The sequence below is a fragment of the Columba livia genome, chromosome 6 (assembly GCF_036013475.1).
Source record: "Columba livia isolate bColLiv1 breed racing homer chromosome 6, bColLiv1.pat.W.v2, whole genome shotgun sequence".
NCBI classification, from domain to species: domain Eukaryota; kingdom Metazoa; phylum Chordata; class Aves; order Columbiformes; family Columbidae; genus Columba; species Columba livia.
Window position 1 is genome coordinate 29,708,339 of NC_088607.1, and position 26,900 is coordinate 29,735,238.

Below are 26,900 nucleotides of genomic sequence, written 5' to 3' on the forward strand. Positions count from 1 at the left end.
TTGCTATTAATGCCACTTAGCGAAACCAAAATAAAAGGTAAGATCAAAAAAGAAAAATACTGCTTTTTCAGCAACACAATGCAGGAAGTTGTCATCTGAGTTCTGAGGAAGTTTCATGTAAAACTTCTGGGCTCATGTTGGCTAAAACACCCTTCAGTTCAAGCTCATTCTGGTGCAACACCATCTAAATCCCCAGGACTGGAGGGTACCTGGCACTTTGCAGGAAGCACAGAGCACCCTTTGGGTTAAACTGCCTCATTTCCTTCCAGCTATGGGCAGCACGTGGTTGCCACAGCTCTGTGCTGTTTGGAACTCTGCCTCAATGTGGGATGGGCAATTTTGCCAGAGGAATACAAACTTGTATTTCAAGGGGGTGTTTTATACCTTTACTCTCAGTTTTCTTATTATTTAACTTCTAAAAGCTCAATGACAAGAATGTAAGTAGCAAGATTCTAATATTACTTTTAACATCTCTTTAATGTTTGCCTTTCAAAACTAGAATCTTGAGTGCTGGAACTCATCAGCACATGTTTTAAAATAATGAATTATACAGCACCTATTATAATTATAGATTATAATTCATATATATATAATTATAATTATATGAATTATAAAAGTACCTATTTTGTTCTTCCCTTTTGTTTGTAAATATGCACTTTGGATAAAACAATCTATAGCTGAGATACCCAATAAACTATTTGAATGCTTGGCAATTTCTAGACTTCTCTAGAGCCATAGTATCGGTTTCTAGTTTATCTCAGAAGCTTAAAATCCTGGGTCCAGCCTAACTTGGGCTAGGTCGCTGGTGCTAGAGGAGGAGGATCCCTTCCACCTCTCCCTCTGGACTTAGACCAGGTGCAGCCACCACAGGTACCCAGAGGCTGCAATGCTCCCAGGCAGAGCCTATTGGTAACGCTGCCATCTGGCTCGGGGTGACAGGGACAGGCAGGGGACAGGAACCTGGCCAAGGGCTGGAGCCCACAGCCAGCCCTCAACAAAAGCAAGGACAAGAGCAGGTGGTGGCCTGCAGTGACATTTTGCTTCATTTGGGCTGGCACTGCTTCCATTGCCATATTTAACATCCTACAGGCATCTCCCTCTCAGCCTTACGTGAACCATAGCCCTGAACAGAATTTGGCCTCTGCTGCTCTACTTTTGCTAGTAGTGGTTATCATTAATGCCATTTACTGATTTTGATGTTAAGGTTCATGAGGAAGATAAATATTTAATATTTTCCTCTTGGATTTTTCTATATTGCATATCTAAGTTTAGGGAGATTACATTTAAAAACCAAGATGATACGGCCAGATCATTTAAAATTAATTGCAAAAAAACCCCCTAAAGGTCTGAGGATATAATTAATCATAACAGTAAATACATTTAGGAAGTTCTGAATCAAAAACATAAGTCAGATAAAATGAAATGAGAATATTTCCCTTAGTAATAAACAGGAAGAGATTTTAGCTGGCATTAATAGTTGCCTGAGGCTGCAGAAATAGATAATCCCAAAAGCGTTTTCCAAAGTATTTATTTTAAATTAATACATTTGAATTACATACTTCAGTCATTATACCCTGACATCAAAAACAGCAAATAACCAGCTTTTAAGTAGCCTACTGCAAGCTTCCAAGTATCATTAAATAAAGATAAAAGAGGGATTCTCTTGAAAAATGTGTTTTAAAAGAGGAATAAACATCCAAGGCCACATTTGTAAATTAAGTCACCACTTGTGCAAATGTTTTACATGCTGGCAGAGGGGGACAAAACAAATATATATAAAAAAAACAATGCAGAGGCAACAGAGAAGAAAAAGGATAATTAGAGTCACATCTTTTTACCTTGAAAACCCCGTGGTTTTTATCTAATTTCTTGTGGTTTTTCTTTCTATACCACATAATAAAGGGGCATGCAAAGGGATCTAGTTATAAAGTATAGGTTTTGACTGCTAATGAGAGGAATGATGGGTATTTCCTTAATTAAAATGTATTTTCATAGTTTTGGAGCTACTGGACACTAACAGTAGGCAAAGGGAAAATTATAGAACTGCCATAAAAAATGATGGTTGGTGATTTTGCTCACAGTTACTACATGAACGGAGTTTTGGTTTCACTCCTCAAACCATTTCTAGCTGGAATACTAGCACACTGGTAACTCAGCACCAGATGCCTCAGGAACCCAGCACTGCCAAGTCACTGTTCTCCATTTTGCATTAATATTCACAGTAGTTTTAAGGCAGGTGTTTCCCCTCTATATGGGGAGAAAGGAATGAAATCAAAAATGGCTAAGAGAGCAGCTGTATAACTTCAAAAGTATTACTGCCCTATAATCAACTTATTTAGCTCTTTCCTCTTGACAAAGAATATCCTACTGTGAATAAACCAAGAGATTTTGGATTTTTTTTTTCCTCCAGTTTAGTGGCAAAACCAGATCAAGGCAGCATTTCTGAAATCCCTTCTGAAACGTGAAGGTCTCTAACACTGTGCAGCAGCACAGCTCTCAGCATTACTTCACATGAAACGCAGCCAAGAGTCACAAACGCTGCCCTGTCTCCCATCTCTCTCGTCCCATCCTGTCTGACAGTCTGTGTGCCTGGACAAGCGAGCAAACGCTGTGATCTGCACAAGGCTGGTGCTGCCCTGCAGCCGACCAGGAGAGGAGGCTCCGACACTGAGCAATGGGCTTCGTTCTTTGGGCAAGAGCTGTGATCCTGCAGCAGCCCCCTGCTAGGAGGGGACAACGGTGTTTTCATTTCCCAGTGTAATGCCAGTGAATGAGCTTAAAACTGATAAATGCAGAGGAGTCTCAAACATTTGGGAATAGACAGGAAGCTATGAATCAGCTCAAATTCCATTTTGAAAGACTGTTATTGTTTTCTTTAGAAATATTCAATTTCTGTGAAGGGCAAATACTCCTTATCTATCAGAGATGTGAGAAACAAGTTTATATGGGAAGACACGATACCAGTTTTTCAGTTTCTCTTCTTGTGACAGCCCATGTTCTATTTCTCTTTTCCTACAACTATACAGTCTTTATCCACCTTTTGCACTTCTGGGAGAAGAATTTCACAGAATGGCTAGGGTTGGAAGGCACCTCTGGATATATCTAGTCCAACCCACCTGCTAAAGCAGGTTCACGTAGAGCTGATTGCACAGGAATGCACACTATACCAACAAATTTGACCTTCCAACATGCCCAAGTAGCAGCTGTTCCACTAAGCCTTTTATAGGAAAAAGGAAATGAAGGCACCACAGCATTAAGTGACTCTGCTCAAAGACAGCCAACAAACAGCGTTTGGCTCAGCCAGCTCTTCTATCCTGTGCTTTACTTAAAAAGTCAATAATCTCTGCATCTATTTTCTCTTAGCCACGCAGGCTCCCAAATTAGGCAGGAGACAAGAGATCTTCACTGGACTCTGAAATAAGTGTGTTCAGTACTGGTTCACAAACAGAACGGCACATAGTCACATTATTAAAATTGAAGAGGCTGTCTTAATACCTTTATGCAAGGGGACAGATGTTAAAGCTATGCTTAGCCTTAAAGCTTCAGCCTGAACATTGTGAACTGCACTGAGCTGAGTCTTCACCGGTGTTGTGCTGCCCCCGAAAAGCTGCAGGAACTCACTGATTGATGATGGCTTAGTTTCAATCCTTGCACTCATGCTTACTCTTTTTCTTATTTGAAGGTTTTCAGCATCAGTTATGCCTTTTTTTTCCAGCTATGCTACACCTGTGCAAAAGACTTGACTAAATAAAGCAAAAGTTGACTAAATCAAATTGTTTCAAGTTTGAGATTAATGCCAGATAAGGAAATAGTGAAAATGCAAATCAGTCAAACTTTTATTTCCTATAATAGCCCTACACCTCAGTTGATGCCATAGTTGTGGCTGCAGAACCTGTATCACCAGCTCAAGAAAGTAAGGAGCAAATGTATTTTACTTATGGAATGCAGAAAAATTTCTATCATGGTAAAGATTCTGGGAATTTTATACCTTCCTTACATCTTTGTAGAATAGTGCATTCTTGTTTTTCTAAAACACAAAAACCATGACAATAGCAGTCAAAGAAGAAACACATGCTTGAAAATTAGTGTAAGCTGCAGATCAGCAATTATGTAGAAAAGAATTTATGTTTTATACTAGACACTGAACTTGCGCATGCAGATTTTGTAGCTGACATTGCCATGCCTTAACCTTGGCTCAGAGAAAGGTGAGAAAAACTTCTCTTGATGTTTGAGGACAACACTGTCATTACTGTCTTGTAATGTAGTTTTTTCCTGTTTATTGAAATGCAATTGAATTCATTTCATGTGAACCATCAAAGTCTGAACACTGTCAAGCAGTGATGTGGAGGTGACATCTTCTGCCTACGTGTCACAGAATTCTTCATTTCTACAGAGATACTGTTACTAGGAATAATAAAGGGACAAGCAAATAAACCTTGGTTTTAAAGTATATTTACTGTAACATAACTTATTGCCACATCTCCATGCCACTGTTTATACCAGTAAAGACTATTTACTTTGGATTTTGAGACTTCTCCAACAGTTCAACGCCTTGTTTCCCTTCCAAATCAACCTCAGAGAATTTTTCTTCAGTTGAAACTACTGTTGTCTACTAGTGTACACTAGTGACACAAATGTCATTCCTCCTGACCTGCAAAGGAACTCTCACTCCAGCACTCTACTGCTGCCTCTTGCCCTGGACCAAACATCCCGCACCTAAGAGACCTGCCTGAACACTGCTAGATACCCTGTTTCCCACCATTCCTTCGTTTAGATGCCACCCTTTTCCCCCAGAAAAGTCCCAGTAAATCTCTCTTCCAGCTGCAAGTACTGCCTGTAGCGCATTCAGCATAGGCTGCTTCCAACAGCTCCTACAAACCTTCCTAAGCACTGATGCAGAGAATGCTCAAGGGCCAGGCAACATGCTCCTGAAAAAGGGTTGAGTCCTTTGACCCTCGTCTCTCAGGAAATGTAAAGTGACTTTACAGCTTTCATGCCAAAGGCATTCTTAGGACCTTTAAAAAAAAAATTCCAAAACCTACTGTGCATGGAGCTAACTTCTTTTTTGGGTAGATAGTTAAGAAAAATGTTTTGTGTAGTAAACAGCTTTGAATATCTACAGCAGTAATTTTAAAATTTACATTTGCAGGGAAGAAACGCACCTAGTATAGAGTCATGAGAATCTGATGTCTAAAAGCTCTTGCGTGCCTGTGTTGGGAGTAGGCAAATCTGTCATATCTGTACAGGTGCTACTGAGGGTCTCAAAAGATAATTGTCAGTCTTGTGTTGGTGAATGACTCTGAGGAGACACGTCTACCTGCTCCCTTAGAAACTAACAGCATTCTGTGTAGTTCTTGAGAGAAAATACGTACTCTCTCCCCCTTCCTATTACTTTGCTGGTGCGGCTGAACAGCAGTATAACGAAAAGAAGGATCCAATGGTTTTGTTTGAGGAATTTCACAGTAGTGTTTGGTGACTCTTCTAATAACTTTCTCCAAGATAACTTTTATAAAATCGCCAAAACAACTCTTGGGCAAGATAAATTCTTAATTTAATCTTCCCTTCTCAAAAGGTTTACAACATCTGCAGCAAAATGACATTATTTCTGTCTCAACTAATAAATGTCAAATTTCAAATTTGGCAAAGTAAAATTAAATCAAATTTTTCTCTCCAAGTGAATTCTTCTCTGTTAGTCTGGACATGTTTGCAGCAGTTACAGGGATGATGTTACCTACTGAGCTCTGAATTTGGAAAGCATGGTGTTTAAAAACCATGCAGAAGACAGAACTGTCCAAAACAGCAGAACATCACCTAATTCCCCATATATTTTGATCTTGAGTGTTTCTTATTTATACTACATGCTAGAGGTGAAACTGACATTCACAGAAGGGGTAAAGTTGCAGCAATGGAGATTTTACCTCCTCTCTCCATTTATCTCATTAAATGCATCGGCAATACAAATGTCCTACCCAGCACTTGAGCCTAAAGATACATATACCATCTTTCAGGTATCCTTGCTCCTCAGTGCCTCCAAAGACACAGATGATGAGTTGCCAGGTACAGTCAATGTATGCCGTTTATTCTAATGTGAACATTTATTTTATGGAAGATGACAAGCTTTGACAACAGAAACCAAGCCATCCATTTCCTCTGCTGCTTGTGGTTTTTCATTAAATTGACTTATCCTCTATATTTTTTATTCTCATGTCTTTTGCATAATGTGACAAGAATGCTGTATGATGCAAGCTTTCAAATGCCCTAGTGTCCTCTTTCCAAATCAGTGTATTTTCAGTTGTAGTTAGGATCTGGATACACTGAGGCACAGTCTAAAGGTTTTCCCCAAGAATCTACAAAACCAAATGTCTCTTCTGAGAAGCTCTGGTAGCCTCTTGCAGCCTAGATGAAAACAAACTGCTCAGAACAGGTTAGACCAGATCACCAGAGGATAGCTGAATGCTTTGGTTCTGCTAATCAGAAATTAGCAACATACAGATCACTAATGCATTGCATTGTGGCAGCTTTTCTGCCTGTGCATTCATTCAATGTTTACTCATTCGAGGTGGGCAAAAGCTATTTCCTGTAGTAGGTATTTACTTCACTGTGGTAGATAAAAATGGCATTAACTTTGGCTGAGAAGAAATGCGTCACATACCTTCTGGTGGGGAATTACAGCCCTGGGAGAGTCAATTCTGGGCGCTGTGGTTGAAACAGGCACTGGACGTTTAGATCTGGGGAACAAAAAAAAAAGATAAAAAGATTAGCAATCTGGACTCCTATTTTTCAGCTCTAATTTCAAGCAAAAATGTTGCTTCACCAGGAGTAAGAGACAAGCATAGCCTAGACTTTTTCTACATTCTCATATACAAAGGTCTTAAATGTGAGAATATGTTTGATATAGTTTCTCTGAATGATGAAAAGCCATCAGTTATGGAAGCAGCATCTGACTTGGGAGATCATTTGCTTTCCAGTGCCTTGTGACAAGCTGCATTTTCATAGGTGCCAATCAGCCGCAACTACGTAAATTCAGTTTTGGGCAGCACTGTGGAAAATGGGACTCAGGAGTGTCTTAAAATGCAGAGACTAAACTTCAGTACTGAAGCCTCTTGATCAGCTCCTCAAAAGATCATTATTTAATAGTTTAAACCATATAGCAGCTGCCGTAATTTAAACCTCTCTGCAGGAAGAAACATGGGTTTCATTTCAGACAATTTAGTTTCAAAGGGAGCAGACAACTACTGAATTAACCACACTCCACTCCAAATGCCCACCTTTCACCTGTATTTGACAAATATAAGCACATGATCATTTCAAATAAAGAAATAAATCCTACTAAAATGCTTTCAAAACACACAGTTTGCCCTTTCATTGGAACATAACAAATAAAGCACAGTGATAAATGCTAACTGAAGCACTCTAGGATGCTCAGGTAAGCGAAGATGTATTTGTGGAGGTGTTGCAAGAATCTGCACAGCACTGAACACTCCCCTAAAATCTTTCCAGCACACAGGGGATCACCAGAGCAAATTAAATGAAAAATGTAAAAAGAGTCAAAATAATTCTGCATTACACATTATACATAAATAATATACATCTACATTATACATTACACAAGAAATATCCTATTGCCAGCCCACAGATCAGAATTATGCCTGGAATTCTCATATTTGAAAAGCAAATTGCAAAAAATTCAAACAGGTAAAAGAATGAAATAAAACTACTTAAAAGCACATAAACAAAGCAGAAGTGACTCAAACATTCGGAATTGTTTGCATTAGACTGTTGATGAATAAGGGAAGACATTACAAAAGCTTAGAAAATAACAAATGGTAGAAAAAAGGGAACTAAAGCTTCATTCCTGGACATTAGGTGAAATTGAAAAGACACCATACATAAAATTGATAAGGACAAACATTTTTTCCTAGAGTACTTGGTTAACCCAAGGCGAAACTCATTGTTACAAGACATCATCGAGACTACGAGAACAGCAGGATATCAGAAAGTATTGGATATTTATACTTACAAAAAAACCCCCAACGGCTGCTTTAGACTGGTACAAATAAGTAGCCATAGAGATTCTTGTTTTTCATGCCACAACTTAAAAGACTGGCAGAAGACCTTCTGCATTAGGTTCATTATTTCCTTACTGAGGGCTGTGTTGCACTTCCCTCTGAAATACCTATCAGTGGCAGCTATCAGAGACAGAACACTGAGCCAGACAGAAACTGGGCTCATCCATGGTGACAATCCCAGCATTCATTCCTCGCTTCATATTGAGCTGTCTATTTAGCTTTAGCTGCCATGAAGAAAAATATTTCCATAGCCAGGAGTAAACAAACAATAAACCAGGTAAAAGGAGTAATCCTTAAAGGAACTGGAAGATTTCCATTGAGAAAATATGGAAATTATGCTACTTTGAGAGCTGAAAACAAAGACAATGTAATATATGCCTACCTCACAACGAGATACTAAGAAAATGAATGCTGTTTGAGAAGACAATGAATATATCACAATATACTCCGTCAGACATAATTATCTGAGAAATATATACTTTTGAGTTCTAAGAACAAGAGCTAATCACTTACTGCCTAGAACAAACTTTCCCCAGGTGAATTACTAACTGATCTTGCCTCAGGAGTGAGTGCTGTATCCTTCCTCCAACCATTTTAGCTTAAAAAGAGAAACAACAAGCCATATTCATCAGACATGCACATGTATCATGAAAGACAGCAAAAAAAGGAGTAAGAATAATAATAAAAAAAAACAGCGGCAGGACAGAACACAGTCAGAGTTACTGAAAATTGACTGCGAAAATGTATGAACAGATAAAGATTTACGGGGAGATTTTGATCCTCCTTCTCACAGAATCACAGAATGTCAGGGATTGGAAGGGACCTCAAAAGATCATCCAGTCCAATCCCCCTGCTGGAGCAGGAACACCCAGATGAGGCCACACTGTTGGTGTCCTGTCTGTGTACAGTTGTTCCTGTGGAGTTACATGGGGGCACCTGGACATACTCCAGACCAGAGCTGGGCAGAGCAGATGCAGTGTCCCCCCTGCTCTGTCCACCCATCAGGAATGTTAGTGCCCAAGTTGCTCAGCCCCATAAACACTGTTTGTCACACACAAAGGTACAGCAAACAACAGACACTGCGTGTTTGACATGTAACTGGAAAATACTTGTATTGCACAAAGGAATTTATTTTTCAGACAACTCCATCACTTCTGTTATTTATTGTATGTCTGTGTTTCTCCCCTCATTACCTGACCACAGAAGATGACGTTAAAAAGCTGTATTCCTTCCACCTTACTGATAAGCTATATTGGTCATTCACAGCAGTATTCTACCAAGATTTTTATTTCACACTGACTCTGAGCTGTCAACACATTACTTTAAAACAATGAGTTTCCTACATAACCCTGCCCTGGATGTTTATAGCTTTGATACTTAAAAACAGAATGATGAAGCTTACTGGATTTAGCAGAGGCTTGCACCAGAGAAAAGGGCAGAAGAGGTGAAGTCAATTTGTAGAATGAAAGTGAATGCACTTAGACAATAAAGTGATTATTTACATAAGAGCCATTACTCCTCAGGAAAAAAAAATCTGCAAGTTCAGGACATCTGTTTTCCTCCCTTTTTTAGTAGATGAATCAAATCCTGCCACAACACAAGTTTGCTGTTCAAGTGATCATGGTGCTGTTGCAAACATGTGTCCCCAGGTTTACCTTTTAATCCATTGATAGCAAAATTATTTTATTCCAAACACTCAGGGACTGTACTTGCTTAGTAGGGCTAGGGAGGATCAAAGTTCACATTTCACAAATGACTCTGATAATTTTAGATTCGATATTGAAATGTTCCATCAAGACTGTCTTTTCTGAAGCAATTCATTTGATTTTGACTTTTAGACATTTTGTTCTGTATTTACAAAGTTAAAAAAGGAAACAAAAGCCTCATTTCAAAATGAAAACTCAAACTAGTTTTATGATGACTAAATGCATCATTCTGATATTTTTAACATTCTGCTCCTTTCCACAGATACACCACCTTTCTCCCTCAGTACCGGTTCTCTTTCTTAAGGAAGTTCAAGACCAAAATGGATGCAGTTCTGCAAAGCTGTTCAATTTTGATATAGTACTGCTGATATGGCTGTCAAAATTTCTACTTGTTCTCACCTACCTAAATATACACTTAATTGAGGAGCACTTTACTTCAATCCTGGTATCTTTGCACTCAGAACACAGGTTCATTACAAGTGAACTGTGTTAAGAGGAGCTGCCTGTGTAAGGAAGGGCTGCAAGGGGTCCTCAGGTGACCACAACACTGTGCTTGCAGAAAGGTGATGGGATCTAACAGATAAACGCTCTTTTTCATCTTCATGTGGATTTTTAAAATTTCATACCTTCACCGGTGTCTCTGTTCTCTTTTCTAATTCTCAGGACAGCTAAAAACAACATATGTTTTCTTTTAAGCTTTCAGTTTAATTTTATTTTATGTGAGCACTTATTTATACCTTTTGGAGCATCTTAATTTTTCAACCACTAGGAAATGAAAAAGGACCAAGTGCATAGAAAGGTAATAAAACAGATCAGATTAGGGTTAGAAATGCTTAGAAAATATTTTACATATTTTACTTAGCACCTAATTGAAGTGGGGTAATTCTGGAGTCATGTGGGCGAGCACATTGGAAGACGCAAAACAATAGAGCATGTAGAATTGTGCTTCTGATATATGTTTTAATATAATAATATTCCTGACAATTTAGTGGGGTGGGGAGAAGAGACATAAAAGGGACAGACTAAATACTATTCACGGTTATCAATTTAAGGTGTCTATTTAGTAAGTGCTAAGACCAGTAAGGTGTCAGTTAAATCTTCAGCTAAATAGTGAATTAAGTAGCCAAATAGAAGCTGCTTCTTGTTTCTAAGGCTTGCACAGAAAATCTTGAGTCTCGTGACAACACAGTTGAACTCTCTAAGCCTCACCTGGGACATCAGCAAACAGTCTTAGTGACTCCCATGAGAATCACAAAGACAAAACCCTGAACATTTCACAGTACTTTAAACGCTAGGATGAGACCTACTTTCCCTTTCTCAGGATATCAACTGTGCCTGCAAAAGTATTTCCATCAGCAGTTTTACTCTCTATATATCAATGGCGAACGCAAATATTAGCATTTGGCTGGATGACTGATTTGTTAATTATTTCCCTGCACTGTGCTGCACTCAGATTGCAAGACAGGCAATTATACTTTCCAGAGCTGATGTTCATACTCACAGCAATACATGAACAAAAACTTCTTACACACAAATGGCACCAACCTAAAGGGAAGCTGCTATCCAAAAAAATTGAAATTGTTTGGAAGTATGTAATAACCTTTTTCCCTTAAGAGGGATGAGTCAGGGGCAGCCACAAACCTCATGAGATAGAAATGGAAAGAAAAAGGGAAGAAGCCTTGGAGAATTTTGTGGAGGAAAGGATGGAAGGAGGGAAGTATGCATAAAGCTGAGATTTTTGAAATAATAAACTGGCTCTATGCAGAATTAGGATTGCCTAGCTGTAGAGAATGGTGTTAGAGAATCAAAAGTGGGAGGCTGAAATACCATCAAAATTATCAGAGGGACCAAAGCTTAACAGTATATAACCTTCAGATACCATGTCTCACTTGAAATCTCCAAGTTCAGCGTAGTGATTTATTATTAATGATTTTATTACCATATTGTTTATTTATAATTACTGAAAGATGTTAAAAAATCTAAGGTAAACAAATAGTAAAATAATTTATTAGTTTATGAAGAGCAGAAAAAATGGCTTATGGAAAGAATAGTCTAGAGCAAAGAATTAGCTGTTATTAACAAAAAACAGAAGAGGAACTGAATAAAGATTCAGTGCTTATATGTGGCCTACCATACCCTGGTCTTGAGAGGTGACTCAGCTCTTCCCTGTAAATATAATCAATAACAATTTGAAAGAATCAAGTATCAAAAATATTTATATAAGTTATTTGGCTGTAAAACACCTGAACCCTAGTGATTTCCCTGGTTTAATTTTCCCCTGCCATGCAGATAGTGTACCCGAGACTTATATTACTCCTATTCAAGCATCATCAGGCTCCACTGCAGTCCTGCATCTCTTGGCTTCTGAATGGCTTCCTTGAGGGCCAAAGTCATTCAGAGACAGATTTCAGCACAGCGCTGGGGGATGCTGTAAAGCAGCACCCGAAAAAGCCAGTTCCAGAATCAGGGAATTGCAGCCAAGGTTCAAAGATATGATGATTCACAGAAGAATAATAACAAGCTTTATAACTGCCTTCTGTTCATGAAGAGTTCAAGTGCTGTCCATTTCCAGACAGATTTCTAATGCTATGCAGAATTTGTCTTTTTTTTCCCCTTGTCACTCCACATTTTCTAAAAGCAAAACTCTAACTCAGGATACATTGAGCATCCTAACCACAAATTATGTTTTTATTTTCCTGAAGCTGTTAATGAAGCATATTTACTTAGCTGATATTCCTGTAATTCCTCTTACTTGGGATGTGGACCTTGTAGTGTCCTGTATGGCTTTTAGAGCATTTCTAATTGACGTGCATGGGAAAGGAAAATTAGTGAACACGGATAATTAGATCATAACTACAGCCTGCCCCATTCAGACCTTTGCTTTTTCTGTTTCCAAGCTAAAACACTTCAATGAACTTCCCATTAATGCCTGTGTCTGAGACACTTGGACAGGAAATATAACTCTAGGTCTTAAGACTCGTAAGTCAATAAAGTCAGCCAAAAGAATTTGTTTTCTTTTGAGGTACTCAAGTATTGTTTGACATTATCATTACAGCAATGCAGAAGCACAACAGGGCCAGCCTGGACCCAGTGCCCCATATTGCCATGCAGCACCAGACACCAGCCTGGTAGAGCACAGACACCAAGAGGTGGGCAATTCCTAAAGATGCCAGAAAGCCAGGCAGAACAGACCTCGGCCTATTGCTGCTCTCCCCATAAGAAACAATGGGGCCACAAATGATTAGAATTTTGTGAAAAAAGAATGAGCTCTGACAGCATTAATAGTGGCTGGTGGGCAAGAAACAGCACGGTAAAAAGGATCCAAGGAAACTACAAGCTTTGCCTGCACAAATAACACATTACAAGATTGATCTATTAAACCTTAGTGTTTTACTTGATTGAACAATTCCTCATTCCACTTCTTAAAAATACTATATCGTCCATTCCAATTAGCTTCAAGAGTGTAATTTACATTTTGACATGACCATGCTTAAGCTAATCAATATTAATCAATAAGAAAAGGTCACAGCCCTATTACATTCCTATCTACTGTAACATTTTGGGTAATGTATTGACTTCCTCATTGCAGAATGCAACCAGTAACTCTCTGTCTGAAAGATTACAACTGTCATATGTATTTAGTAAGTTGTGTCAGGCCATTGACTCTGGTGAGATGTGCCCATGATATCCAACTTGACCTTTCCATGGTGAATGCAATATAATATGTGAAAGGATTCACATGGAGATTGTATTTTGCTCATCCAGAGAATATTTCTCTGACAAATAAAATGGTGATTTTTAACCTCCCCTCTAAGCTGATATTTGGGGAAAAAAAAAAAAAAAAAAAAAAAAGTGATGTGCACTCTGAGAACAGTTCTAATCCCAGAGTAGAATCTTCTTGTAATGAAAAGTTCATTGCACTTTAAAGCCTTGGCATACATCCACACTTTCCGGGCTCTTTTCTAAAACTAACAAGGACACTTTATGCAGTGAGTGTAAATAGCAGTTCACTGAATTAAACTGCTCATGTAAGGAATCTATTTATACTTAATTGCAGTGACTGTCATTGATACTTTATTTCATTTTCCATGGAAAAAAGCTGCTCATTAATTTTAAGAGTATTAAATGTTGCTACTCAAAGACAGCAACTCATGGGTCTGTCCAAATGCTAACCTGACATCTATTAACAAATCCTACTGTCCTCTCATACCCGCGTGCAGAGACAACCAGGCATGCAATGGGACTCATTTCTGTTTCACAAGGAGCAAGGCAGGATCACCTCTCAGCTCACAGTAACACACAGGGAGGATATGTCTTTTTAATGTTTGAGCACACAGCATCATCAGAAGTTGGCTCCTGGAGGCAGATCACTCTCAAAAGTTCTAGCGTCACACATCTCAGCAAAATAATCTAACTAGTATCACACGTCACATCCACCATTAGTGTTCCTCTCCTTTTCCTACTAATCTGCTTAAAATTTGAATGTATACACATTGTGATTCAGTAAAGCATGTAAGCAGCTGTTTGCCTGCTCCACTTCTCTTGTTTTTCCAAATGCAGATTTTGTAATACCTCTCCTGAGTACATGCAGCTATCTACAGACTGAGGTGCCCACTGAGTGAATTGTGGAGGGCTCCAACACACACTGTCTACAGATCTCAGCACTTGGTCCAGTCTAGAGCATAATTATTCCAGTGAACATCACATGAGATATCTAACATTGCACCAGCTTTGAATTTATTCCTCTCTGATATTTAAACAGTATTTTCTTAATGTAACCTTTAAATCCTGCTGAGAATCATATTGGCCTATTTAAACATAATTTCTGTAGAACTCAAGGGAAGGGATTGAAGGGCAGAGCTTCATTGTTAATTTTTTTCTTTCTATGCTCTTATTTAACTGTTTTAAGTGTCATCTAATTTCAGGCTGTATTTCTATGACAACATATTTGTACTTGAAAATATGATAAGAGTCCATAATTTTTAGTGAAATGTTATCAAATGCAAATGGCACATCTTTGTCAACACTTAAGGCTGAGTTGTTAAATACTATGTTCTGATGGGAAGCAAGCATCCATATCCACAATCCAGCCTGACATGGCCACAAACATCTCACTTCTGCATACAGTAATTCAAAGATCCTTACTGGACTCTCGATGCGGTCCTTGTTCCCTAAACTCTTCAGTGCTGCTATGCTAGCTAGGTGGTCCCAGGTGGTACTCCTGAGTACAACAGAGTTGCAGCAACCTCATCCAAGGAGTAGTCATTTGATACCGTGCCTTCCACTTCTATAGTTCATATGGGCTCAGATTCTACCCCTAACATGTAATCAGTCCCTGAATTAAACCATCATTAGCTTGATGAATGTAAAGGAATCATTCAAAGAAGGGGGAAAAAAAAATCAAATCCATATTTTCATTTTCTGTTTGTTTTTACTAATCATCTCCCACAATGTTTTTAGGAATTGTTCTACAGAATAGTCTGAGTACCACTATTTCAGACCATGTTTAATCAATATTTTATATGGTTTTAGTTTACTCTTAAACTAGGATAGCTCCCCTCTTCTAACTCTTCTGAACACAAATGCAGTCTGAATCTGGTTCTGATTTCAAGTGTGTCCATCAGCAGACCTAAAACATGCACAGAGTTGGTTACTATTCACAGCTTCAGACAAAAGAAAGCAGTTTACAATAAGCACTGAATTCCCCTTGCTTGAAGTTTGCTGTCACCACATGCTTTATTTATAGTGGGCCTGAAATAAATACTGTCAGATCAGGCATCTTTTGGTGCTGCAGAGAAAAAGTAAAGCTATTAAATATTTACCATGAGTCATAGCTTTGCCTCTAACACTTTCCCTTTCACTAGAGGAAAGGATTATTTAGCTCATGATTTTCCAGCAAAAGTCAGGCAATTGTGACTGTCTGGAAGTGAAGAGTAGCACCACTGGCATGCCTGGGGGGAAGGTTGTGTCAACACTCATCAGCCATGGAAAGTCTGCACCTCTCCTGCTCCTCTCCAGCAGGAGCAGGGCGACGCCAAGGCAGGAGTCTCAGACTGTCACAGGAATGTTTGTGCCAGCAGAATGAGGCGCACTCATGTTACAGCACTTTCCAAAACTAAGCCAGTACATTTGGTGAATCCTTTCCAAGGAGCCTGATCAGATTCCTTAAGTTAAGATCAAATGAACCTTGTGGATGCTCCAGTGAAACATGTTGACAAATAATACTGCACTCTTGTGCATTGCATTTATTGTGAATTTAAGAAAGAAAACCATTTGTATGAAATAAAAATAGATTTTATATGCATTTTGTTTTTCACCTGTGAACTGAACACTGTAGGACAATAAGTTGATAGCCCAGTGTCTGTGGGACAGCCAGACAGTTAAAGATGAACTTTGACTGGCCCAGAACTAAAATGCCTCGGGGCAGCTATGTAGCTCAAGTAACGGATTAGAAACTGATACTGAAAAATGACTGAGAACTGCACTGCAGGAGGTCACAAAAAAATTAAAAGCAAAGCAATGCCTTTTTCCACCACAACCCAGGTCATTATAGAGTAAGGTCATAGCCTTCTACAGCACCATCTGGTGGAACTAGCACCAATCCCCCCTCAGTACATCTAGAGTAGTGTAGGTTCCTAAGGAACGAGCTGCATCTATATAAGTATCTAATGGTTTAGAATATCAGCCTTGTTTGCCTGAATACTGCCATGCCTCATGGAGTTCTGCTGGGTAAGAGCGCACAGTGACAAAGAAATTTCTTTCCTTCTCCCTTCATGCTGCTCTCTTGTCTTCAGTAAAAGTGAATTCACTTCCTAGGTGTATTCTTTTGTCTTCTAAGCGGAAGGAAGTAGAGCTGGTCTGGATGGTGCCATACCTTGCCATACCACTGGATCACAGGTGTCTTTCTCCAGGAATGGTTCAAATACTTCAACTCCCTGCCACTTGCCTGTCTGCATCCTTTAGCTTCCCAAAGTAGCACAGGGAGACATGCTGCAGGCTCTGGGGAACAAGGCAGCCAGACACTGAAACTGAGCAGGCAGAGTATGCAGTGTTTCACTCAAGCCAGGTTCTGGCTGCATGATCAAACCTTTGGCATATCTGGCAAGACCTCCATCCTAATTTTGTGGTTTCATGTGAAAACATAGCATGGTGAGGTAAGTTTAACAGGGAGTTTAGCAAACAAAGCTGCCAGAAAAAAAAAAAAAACTATAACACATACACAAATTCCTGAATGCTCAATGAGACATCTACATGACTGAAATATGGAGAACTCCACTCAGGCCTGCACTGCACACCAAGGACTCAATGAAGAGCTACGTTACTGTACCTTGAACAGTGCTCATCGATGGGACTTAAAGAAAAACTAAGTTTGTATAGCCAGTGCAGACTCTCACTGCTTAGGCAGGCAAGTAGGAATGGGCATTCTTAATGTTTCCCTTCTGCTTCATTTGATGTCTTGCAGTCTGATGTCCTGCACAAGTTCTGACACCACAGACAGCTTTTCTTGACAGCCAAATAAAAAATAACCAGTTCCCCACCCTGAAAGAGAGAACTCCACAAGGAACTTAAGTGTGATAATAAAAGTGAGTAGTAGAAAACTCTGTCTGAGCTGTCAGGTTATAAACCATGTTCGTTAAACTTCATGGCCAGGATCAATAAAAGGAAAGGCCACTGCTCTCAAGAGCCAAGAACCACTAGAAAAATAAAAAAAAGCTTTTTCTTTCAGAGTGTTTATGCCTAGATTTCATGCTCCACTGCTTCTTCGATGGCCTCATAGACTAAACAAGCAAGTTCACTTCTACTTGCAGTGCTGCAACAGCGAAACCAAGCCACAGATTGCCTGGTAAGGCATTCCATGACCTTGAAATGTATTGTATAGAGCCATCTGACTACTTCACATAAATGTCCAAGATCATAGTAAGTTTTCTCATCACAACAGACAGTTTCCTAATGTACATATCTGCCTTTTCCATTTGAAAAGATTTGCAATGTTTTCATACTTTTATGCAAATTAGATAATCAAGTAAACTCATCTCTATAATCTGTATGGAAACTTGTTTTGTTTTTCCATAGTCATAGAACATTCCACTCCAGTTTAATTGCTGTAAGCCATGTCTAAAAAAGTAAAAATGATATCTTAGCACAGTCATTTTCCTGGTAACCAAGTCCCAGGAGATTGCCTTTCTCCTCTTCTTATTTGGTTGAAAGTTACTGTCACTAGTGACTGCTGCCATAATTTCATGCTAACTATTCTTCCTCTCACCAATACAATGTCTGTAAAATTCTTTTGGTTGAAAAAGTATATTTCATTATAAATTTCTGGAAGGTGACTAAACTGCCACAACCTTTTTGTACTTAGGTAAATTAACCCATTTGTGCCTAGGAAAAATGATTTTTCAAAGTGAGATTAATCTCACTTCCCCAATATTGTGGAGATGCCTTTTGTTCAAGACATTGGGATACTGGATCTTTAACAGGGTCCTATGCATACATCAGTTGGCTGAGATCACATGCTGACAGGGTTTAGCTTGTAAAAATACTGAATTGTGCAAAGTGAAAGCCAGCTTAATGTCTCTGAGCACATTTTTTTTAATAGCCCCTAATCACCTAAGAAACAACACTCTTTAAAAAAAAAAAAAAAAAAAAAAAAATAAGGTACTTTTCAGTTTTTGTCATTTGTTTTTCCCATATAAGTCAGGTGAGGCTGAATGGGGCACCAGTGCAAACTAACAGCACAAATCAAAAATCAACTGTGATACCAAGGAGGAGATTCTATGGATTGTGTTACATTTAGAGCTAAAGCATCTGTGAAAGTTCTCACTTGCTAACAAAGAAGCTGCCTGACCCATTTGTGTTTAACAGTATTTCATATCACCTTATGCCATTTTTCTTCTTTTCAAAATGGATCTTAACTCCTCTATATCTACTAATTCATGCAAGTATATTTCAGTCTGTGAAACACTTCATTACTGCTTACTTTGACTGTTCATTATCCTATAAGTTGATTATCTGAATCACATGCTATTGTTTAGGAACCAAGAAACATGGCAAGCCTTAAAAAAATAGAAACAACAGAAAGAACAAGAAAGCAATAATGATACTGCTACTAAAATTGTATTGACAAAGAATAATGTCTGCCATAATAAATAAAGCTTTAGCAGTCTGAAAATACTGTAAGAAAAACTAAGAATTACTGCAATCATTAAACAATAAATAAAAAAACCAATGCATAAGCTGACGTCCTGGATGCAATAAAACACCTTTTTTTTTTTTTTTTTTAATTTTAAGATACAGCCACTATTGTTATGGTATTGTAATTCAGAGTTCAGCAGGTACAAAAGCACAGCAGCTGTTCACCTGAAACTTCCCTGACAACGCTCGATCAAAATTACTGTTTTAAGTGACTTGCAACTGTGACACATATTAGGATAATCTGTTTGTTAGTCACAGATTTGGGAAGCTTTCCTCTGTGTGTTTTGACAGGAAAGGTGATGGTTTGTAGTTTTAAATGCCAGGCCACAGTGTCAGTCCTTCAACAAAGCAAATAAGAAAAACTTTATCTTGATATTAAAAAACCCAGGATCCAATAGAAAAGCAAACAGAAGTTCTGAAATAAATTATCAGAAAGGATTTGCCTTAACTTGCAAATACAAAATAACCAGAACACTAGAAACATTCCTTAAAAAGTTATCATACATACCTCAATAACAACACTAGCATTCATTAGAAAAGAGAAAAAAAGACAGAGTGGGCCATCAGATGAGAATTCAACTACATCCATCAAGAGAGTGCCCCATCATCTTGAACTATTTGCAGGCCTCAACCATTTTCTTCTGGCTTCTGATATAAGGCCCATTTCAGTACATTTAGGATCAGGCTCGTGGTATCTGTTTAATTTGTTTAATTATGGCTGAAAATCTTGAGCAGGCACGTTAGAGACACACATGCACGTTGTATGAGCTGGCAGAAATTATTCCATGCATCTCCCTACCTCCCTTGTGCATTCACTAAAACAGACCACACCCTTTGAGAAAAATCCCTAAGGTTTTTCTTTGAGAAAAACTAAAACATCTGAAGAGCATGATTTAAAGCCCTCTTCCAAGAAATATATAAGTTATACATTTCTAGGAAATAGGCAAGTCCACCTAGTGTTCTAACAGAAGCTAAAACATGTTTCAATTTTGTTAGTATCTTTCTACTTTGTGTAATTATTTTATACATTATCTATAATGCTCACGTAAAGACAAACTTGAGATTTACGAAGCCACATGGGAAATTCAGCCATATGTTTTGCTTTAGAGTACCTTACTCTGTCTTGGAAACCTCAGTTAAAGATGTTTGTCCCTTAGGTGACAGCCTGTTCCTGCTACTGCACATTCCTATATATGAGATTTCCTGGTATGTTCTCAGAAATCATACTTCCATATTGCAACCTGCTTTCTGTCTTTGCCTAGAACATGTAAAAATTATCTTATCCACAATAAAAATAGCAGTTACTTCGCTTTATATTATTATGGAGCTTTAAAATAATGTAACTATTGCAGAGAATCTCTGTGCAAGGTTATCTGACTTGAGATTAACTTTCCTAACAAGGAAGCAACATTAACAAGGACAAGTTAAGAGACCTATCTGTGAAGAGATTCTGCTTTCTTAATGGCGAGACACCTCTTATCACATCTCTATGAGGAAGTCTGCCCTCCCCATGTTCTACTGACTTCCTTTTCTGCACTCTGGCTACACCTTTCTGATTGTCAGATGCAGAGAGGTCACTTCAAACTCGCAGGTGCCAGATCACTAACACACATTCTCAGCCTGCTGTATTTATTCACTCTGTGAATGACAGGTTCCTCCCACACATTTATAACACTTGTTACAATGGTCACTTCCAGAACAGTTGTTCATAAACTGATAAAACAAAACCATGTGTTGTCCACATGGGAATAAGCAAAAGAAACATCACTGTTGGATTTATTTTTTAACAGAAGCCTGAATGGATATGGGACTATACTTGTATTCAACAGGCTAAATTGAGCACAGATACACTCACATAGCATATCCACCATAATGATTTCTATAAGAATCAATGCTGATTTCTACAAGAATCAGAGTATATTTTGGCTTTTCATGTCATATCTGTGCTGTGAACAGTTCAAGCAAGTCTGACAGGCAAGATAAAACACCTACAGCTGTCACTCACGGGTTTCATAGGATACCCTTAGGAATGCAAAGACTTATATCAACATACTTCTGAAGAGTGAGGCTCAGGTTGTGGCTGGCTGACTTGATCTTGTTCTGGGCCTCTAAGTGGGTCATGCTGTCAGTGTTGACTCCATCAATGGCTACCACAAGGTCCCCTTGGTTCATCTGTGACTGTGCTGCCTTGCTGCCAGGGGTGATCTGTGTGGGAAAAGAAAGGAAAAAAAGTCATATCAGAATAAGCCATTGTGTGCACAAAGCACCTACAGAGAATTTGCCCAGAATTCATAGAATCATTTAGGTTGGAGTCCAACCATAACCTAACTCTAGCACCAAGCCATGTCCCTTAGAACCTCATTTATTATAATGAGTAACAGATACAGCAATACAGTAATAGATACAGTTATTGCTGTATCTATTATCGCATGGGTAGAACAACAAAATTTATGGAAATTAAAAAAACTCAAAGTTAACTCACATTTCTGCAAAGGTCCAGGACAATCTCTACTACTCATTACTTCCATTTTGAGAAGTTAGGCCCAATATAGTGGTTCCCTCTTCCTCAAGGGGATATTTATCATTATTTACATTGGAGTAGTATATAGAGACTTTACTCAGAGTGGAAAACTACTAAATCACTATCTGCTGCATGATTTTATATCTTTCCTCCTAAAAGCCACCTATTACCAAATTAATTTATTATACCGAGCAAACAGAAAATGAAGGTGAGGGGCCTTGCACATACCCCTTTTCTTTTATAGCAAGCTTTATAGCAAATTATTCTGCTTAACATTATCCACATTCAACTATAGCTCCATTAATTACCAAGACAGATCACCACATACCTGAGATGACCTCCTCAACCTGTTGGACCTGACACTCCAAAGACAGACCAGCACTTTTAGAAACAAGAAGCCACAGTGCTACAACTATAAACCAAACACTGAGACAACAGAAGTTCTGGTTGTTCACTATGACATTTACACTTTGTTAGCTCCAGATGTCTTGTGAACTGCATTTTCTCCAAATTGACAGTATCCTGACCTCAATTTTACACAGCTCGCATCTGGATGATGTTGATACATAACAGCTACTTATGAAACTTAACTCCATCAGGGAACTCCAACTAAAACAGAAGAGCGTTCACATACTGTCATCCAGGCAAACTTTAGTGAGCACAGCAGAGTAGTCCTCTGCTCTCAGCACTCAGTATTTAAATGGTATGGACATAAGCTGTTGTCCTTTGCTCTTGCTTTTAGGTATTCACTTCTTTACATTCTTCAGTTCTAAAAAATGCCCCAAGGATGATCTAAAATGCCACAATAAAGGCTGCAGTCAATAACTCTGTTCCTTGAGCAGAGCGAACCGAAAAGAAAGATGTGTCTGATCATGAACCAAAATTCCCCTGTGAATCCAGCCAGGCTGAAACTCTGAAGTTAAATTCCTAAGGAAACCAAAACCCAACATAAACCCAAACACCTTTCCTCATCAAGCATGAAGTGAAATTCCTTAACCTGTATTCCCTAATATGACCTCAAACCACTTAAAAATATGTACATACTTAAACCAAAAAAGACCTTCCAAAGCAACTCCCTAAACTCTTGTGCTCTTCCACTGGTGAAGACAAAGAAGAAATAAAGTGGGGAAAAAAAATTATCTATCTATGTATCTATCTATCTATCTTTCTTTATGCTCCATTAAAGAGGCTCAGTATTGAGTCTGACAGTCTTTTTGACAGTCTAATCTGGCAATAGGAGCTGACAATTTACTAGAACATGAGCTTTAGGATCAGGGTGGTAGAGCACAGCACCCTGAATACTTGAAGACTACTTAAAACCAGCAGTTACTTTGGAACTAGGCACTGTAAATAACATCCTAGACCTGATCTGACTAGATGAGACAGCTTTCTGTCCCTTTACATTAGAGATAAAAGCAGTAAGAGTTCTATGTTTTCTGAGTGAAGGACAGCCACAGACTTAATGCTCTCACACAAACCAGTGTTGAATGACAATGGCAGTGCCACTCCCTGATGTATTTTTCTGGTGTTAAGGAACTGAGGAGTGGGGGAAATATTGTGTGGTCATTTCAATGACTGAGTTTTATTCTGTAGTCTAATGCACCCTCATAGAAAGAGATTAGTAGAAACAAGAGATTCATATTTCAAGCATAGTTTTCCTAACCTATTAAAGAAACACTAGTTTCTATGCATTTGATTGACTTTGTGTTAAGTACATAGAATATAGGAGCCTATAAAAACATGGATTACTTGCATACCCACACATATAGCATGCCTTGTATAGTTACTGAAAGACCCTTTCCTGTTCAGTCCCCCAAACATATCAAAAAACAGTATCTCCAATAAAATAAGAGGTCAAGAAAAGGCAAAATGTGAACAAAAGCCCAACTCAGATAGAATAGTCAATACTTGAATTCATCAAGCAGGATGCTTCAGTCATTCTCAGTTCATTCTTTTTCTATAAACTGTTTGCCTGTCATGTAGACACCAAGGCTTGAGGCTTCTTGATAAAGGTTTTTTAGTAGATAATCTTCACATGTCACCTTTCTAAGACAGCACTTTTTAGCTTCTCATGAAACATGCAAGTTCTTGCCACAAAACATTAACTGTGTGATGCTGATACTTCCAGTCTCCAGACAGCTGGTTCCAAATGCTGAGAACTCCCTCTTTTGCTCATCAAGAACAAAGACTAGTTTTTGAACATCAACCCAGTTACTGAAAGTGAAATGTCTGCCCTAATTTGGGAATTCTTACTTAATACACACATCTTTCCTTCCACTCCACAGTGACGCCTCAAACAAAATAAACCCAGAGAATCAGAGCTTTCACAGAAAGGATAAAGAAGCCTGTAGATTTGGGACTATTTTAAGTTAGCTATAACATCCTGACTTCCCTCTCAGTTTCTCTGATTTGTACTTTTTGCAGCCCCAAATTTAAATGTCATATCTTAAAATAAAGAAACAGCAGGTAACTACAACTGTCCTAGAATTAGAGGCAAATTTAGAGGTTGAGGATGGTTATAGTAGTGACCTGATTTCACAGAATCACAGAACGGTTGGGGTTGGAATGGACATCTGGAGATCATCTAGTCCAACCCACCTGCTAGAACAGGTTCACCTAGAGCAGGATGCACAGGAATGTGTTCAGGTGGGTTTTTAATGTCTCCAGAGACAGAGACTCCACAACCTCTCTGGGCAGCCTGTTCCAGTGCTCTGGCACCCTCAAAGTAAAAACGTTTCTCCTCATGTTTAGATTAAACTTCCTGTGCTTCAGTCTATGCCCATTGCCCCTCATCCTAACTTACTTTAACAGGATATTTTCTGCCTAACAGTTTTAGAAAATACTACCTAAATGAAAAAAAAAATATATTAATCAGAAGAATATATCAAACAAAAAGTTCTAGGTAACTTAGAATTTGTGATTTATATAAGTTTCTAACTACAGCCATTGCAACACACTTTCTGATGCAAAGTGCTACAGGACAACCATACCGGGAAAGATAAGGAAACCACCTCAATCACAGCTCACCAGGCACTGTTCCTTTATTTGAAAATGAAAGTGATTTGTAGTCATTACTTCAGCTAAGTAGAACAGTAGCAAATTCTGTGCTGGATTCCATCATACAGCTCTACCTTTCCAGTTCCCATGTCAAGGGCCAGCACAGCACTGATGACACTTTAGCTCTAAAATGCAGCTTATCCAAGCTTCATAGATGGCAAGACCCACAAGTATAAAAGATGGATGCAGTTTATTGTATCTGTAATTCAGAATCACAATACGTATCAGGAAATAATTACTTCCCTCAGTTTTCCCACTGGCTAAGGGTATGTTATGTAGATTATTTGGTTCTGTAAATCTTTACATAGAAGGCATCATTTAAGTCTGGATGTATACTCTGTATGAAATATCCAAATTGAAGTACAAAATTATACTTATTTTAGTCAGAAGCAAACAGGCTTATCTGTAAGGCTTTCAAGAGAACTCACAGCATGCATATTTTACAGCAGACAGTGCGAACAGTCAGTAATTGTTGGGGACAAAATATCAGTGTACAGATGGAGATACATCAGGAGCCAGATCTGAAGTGTCAAGACACATTCAAGACTATTGTGTTCCCATTGTTAAAGATCCAGCAGAAAGGAATGGAGGGCAAAGTGTTTATCTGTTGGTATTTTCCTTACTCTGAAAACTTATCTCTGATCTACTAATATTTTACCAAGTACTCACAGAGAAGATCTCACTGTATCTTTGTGAAATCTTTGGTGATTATTTTCTATTTAGAAAGGTTTTTAAAAAATATTTTTAAAGTGAAAGGTGAGTGTTAAATAACTCTTGGAAATAGACTGCAAATCCAGTAGTGTCTACACAGTAAGCTCTAGCTTGCTGTCATCTCGGCCTCTCTTCTACTAACTAAAGTAACGTTGAGTAGAGAAATATAATGCTGTCTATGACAAATACGCATTTTTCAATTTTATCACAGATTTTTTTTTTTCTTAAAACATCTCTGGGCAAGATCTAAACAGAACTATTTCAGAAAACCTTTATAATAGTCTTAACTCATTACAACATAGTGTTGCAAATGCCTTTATATGGGGCTACAGCGAGATGTTTGCCAGAGATTTAAAGTATAGCTATTTCTGCCAATTGATTTACAGAATCCAAGACAGAGTACCACAGACAGTAAGATCTAATTTTAATAGCATTTCTTTAGCGCCTCAAGCCCAAGCACAGACTTCATCTCAAAGAGACAAGAATTTTTCACCTCTCTCAGAAAAGCAGAGAAACACTTGCTGCTTCAGAGACGTTCACTTGGAGCCCTCACAAATTTCCTATAAGGCAGACATTTGACTTCAATATCCCCAGCTTAGAGCAAGTAGGTGGGCTGGAAGTAACACATGTTGCTTTCAATGCACTACAGAGAATTCTTATTGCACTCTGTAGTGAGCAGAGCTGTATACTGGGTGAATATATAGTACAACAGTGACAGCTGCGCCCTAAAAAATAAGCCTGCACTGGCTTCAGAGTAAATACTGCTTAGCAGGAGCTCTGGGAAGCAGCATACAAAGTGCAGCTGCTGCATCGCACATGTTCCCACCAAGCCCCCTCAGCTCCACTCCAAAGGGCAACAGACAGGGATCAGGCAGTATTTGAGTGGCTGAGTGTTAAAATACTAATGAGAATGCTTGTATAAACAGATGGATGGACATAATTTTCCTACCCCAAGGAACTCCTAATTTACAAGACAGACAAAAATACATAGGGAGGCCTACACAACTGAGAAGGTGTTAACATCTTAGCTTGCAGCATTAGCCAGGGCCTCTTTTTCCAGGACTTGAACTATGCCTGACCCCAACCCTCAAATCAACGAGTTACACTTTCCTCTTCTCATTCAAGAACAACGCTTCAGAGAATCAAGTATTAATTAGCACTAGAAATATGCTAAAGCACTGGGAATGAATACCCTCTCCTCTTCAGGACCTCTGGGACAGAAGAAAATTTTAAAATAAAGTGTTCCTTTTCCATAGTCAGAAAGGCTAGAAATCAGAGACAGGACATAAGCTATCAATTACCAGAGACTATAGGATACTATTACAACAAGAGGAATGGACAGACACTAAGGATCACTAGAAAATAAAATATTTTTCCTTTCTGGAGAAAACAACATTTAAATAACCCTCTACTAAATGTTTGCAAGTGGGTTTCTGTATAGATGCTTCCAACAAACCCTCCTATGTTTTCTAAGCACTAAGGCTCACAATGCCTGGGAGTGGCAGCAAAACTTCTTCCTTTTACGCGCAGAAGCACGACCTGCTGAAAGGAGAGACATGCTTTGAAATCCCACCACAGAGCACTTACACCCAACTGGTGAAGGCCCATTCGAATCCAAGTAGTTCCCTCTGGACTAGAGACATC

General features: G+C 38.6%; 1 protein-coding gene across 21 annotated transcripts in view; it reads right to left on the reverse strand.

Moving 5' to 3' along the window:
• LDB3 (LIM domain binding 3) overlaps positions 1 to 26,900 on the reverse strand; it is a 127,848-nt gene that overhangs the window by 66,421 nt on the left and 34,527 nt on the right. For all 21 annotated transcript variants that reach the window (XM_065067752.1, XM_065067751.1, XM_065067764.1 and 18 more), the window contains exons 3-4: positions 21,021 to 21,172; positions 6,653 to 6,728 (exon numbers count right to left, since the gene is read on the reverse strand). In XM_065067752.1, the coding sequence (XP_064923824.1) occupies positions 6,653 to 6,728; positions 21,021 to 21,172 (228 nt within the window). The remainder of the gene's footprint in view (positions 1 to 6,652; positions 6,729 to 21,020; positions 21,173 to 26,900) is intronic.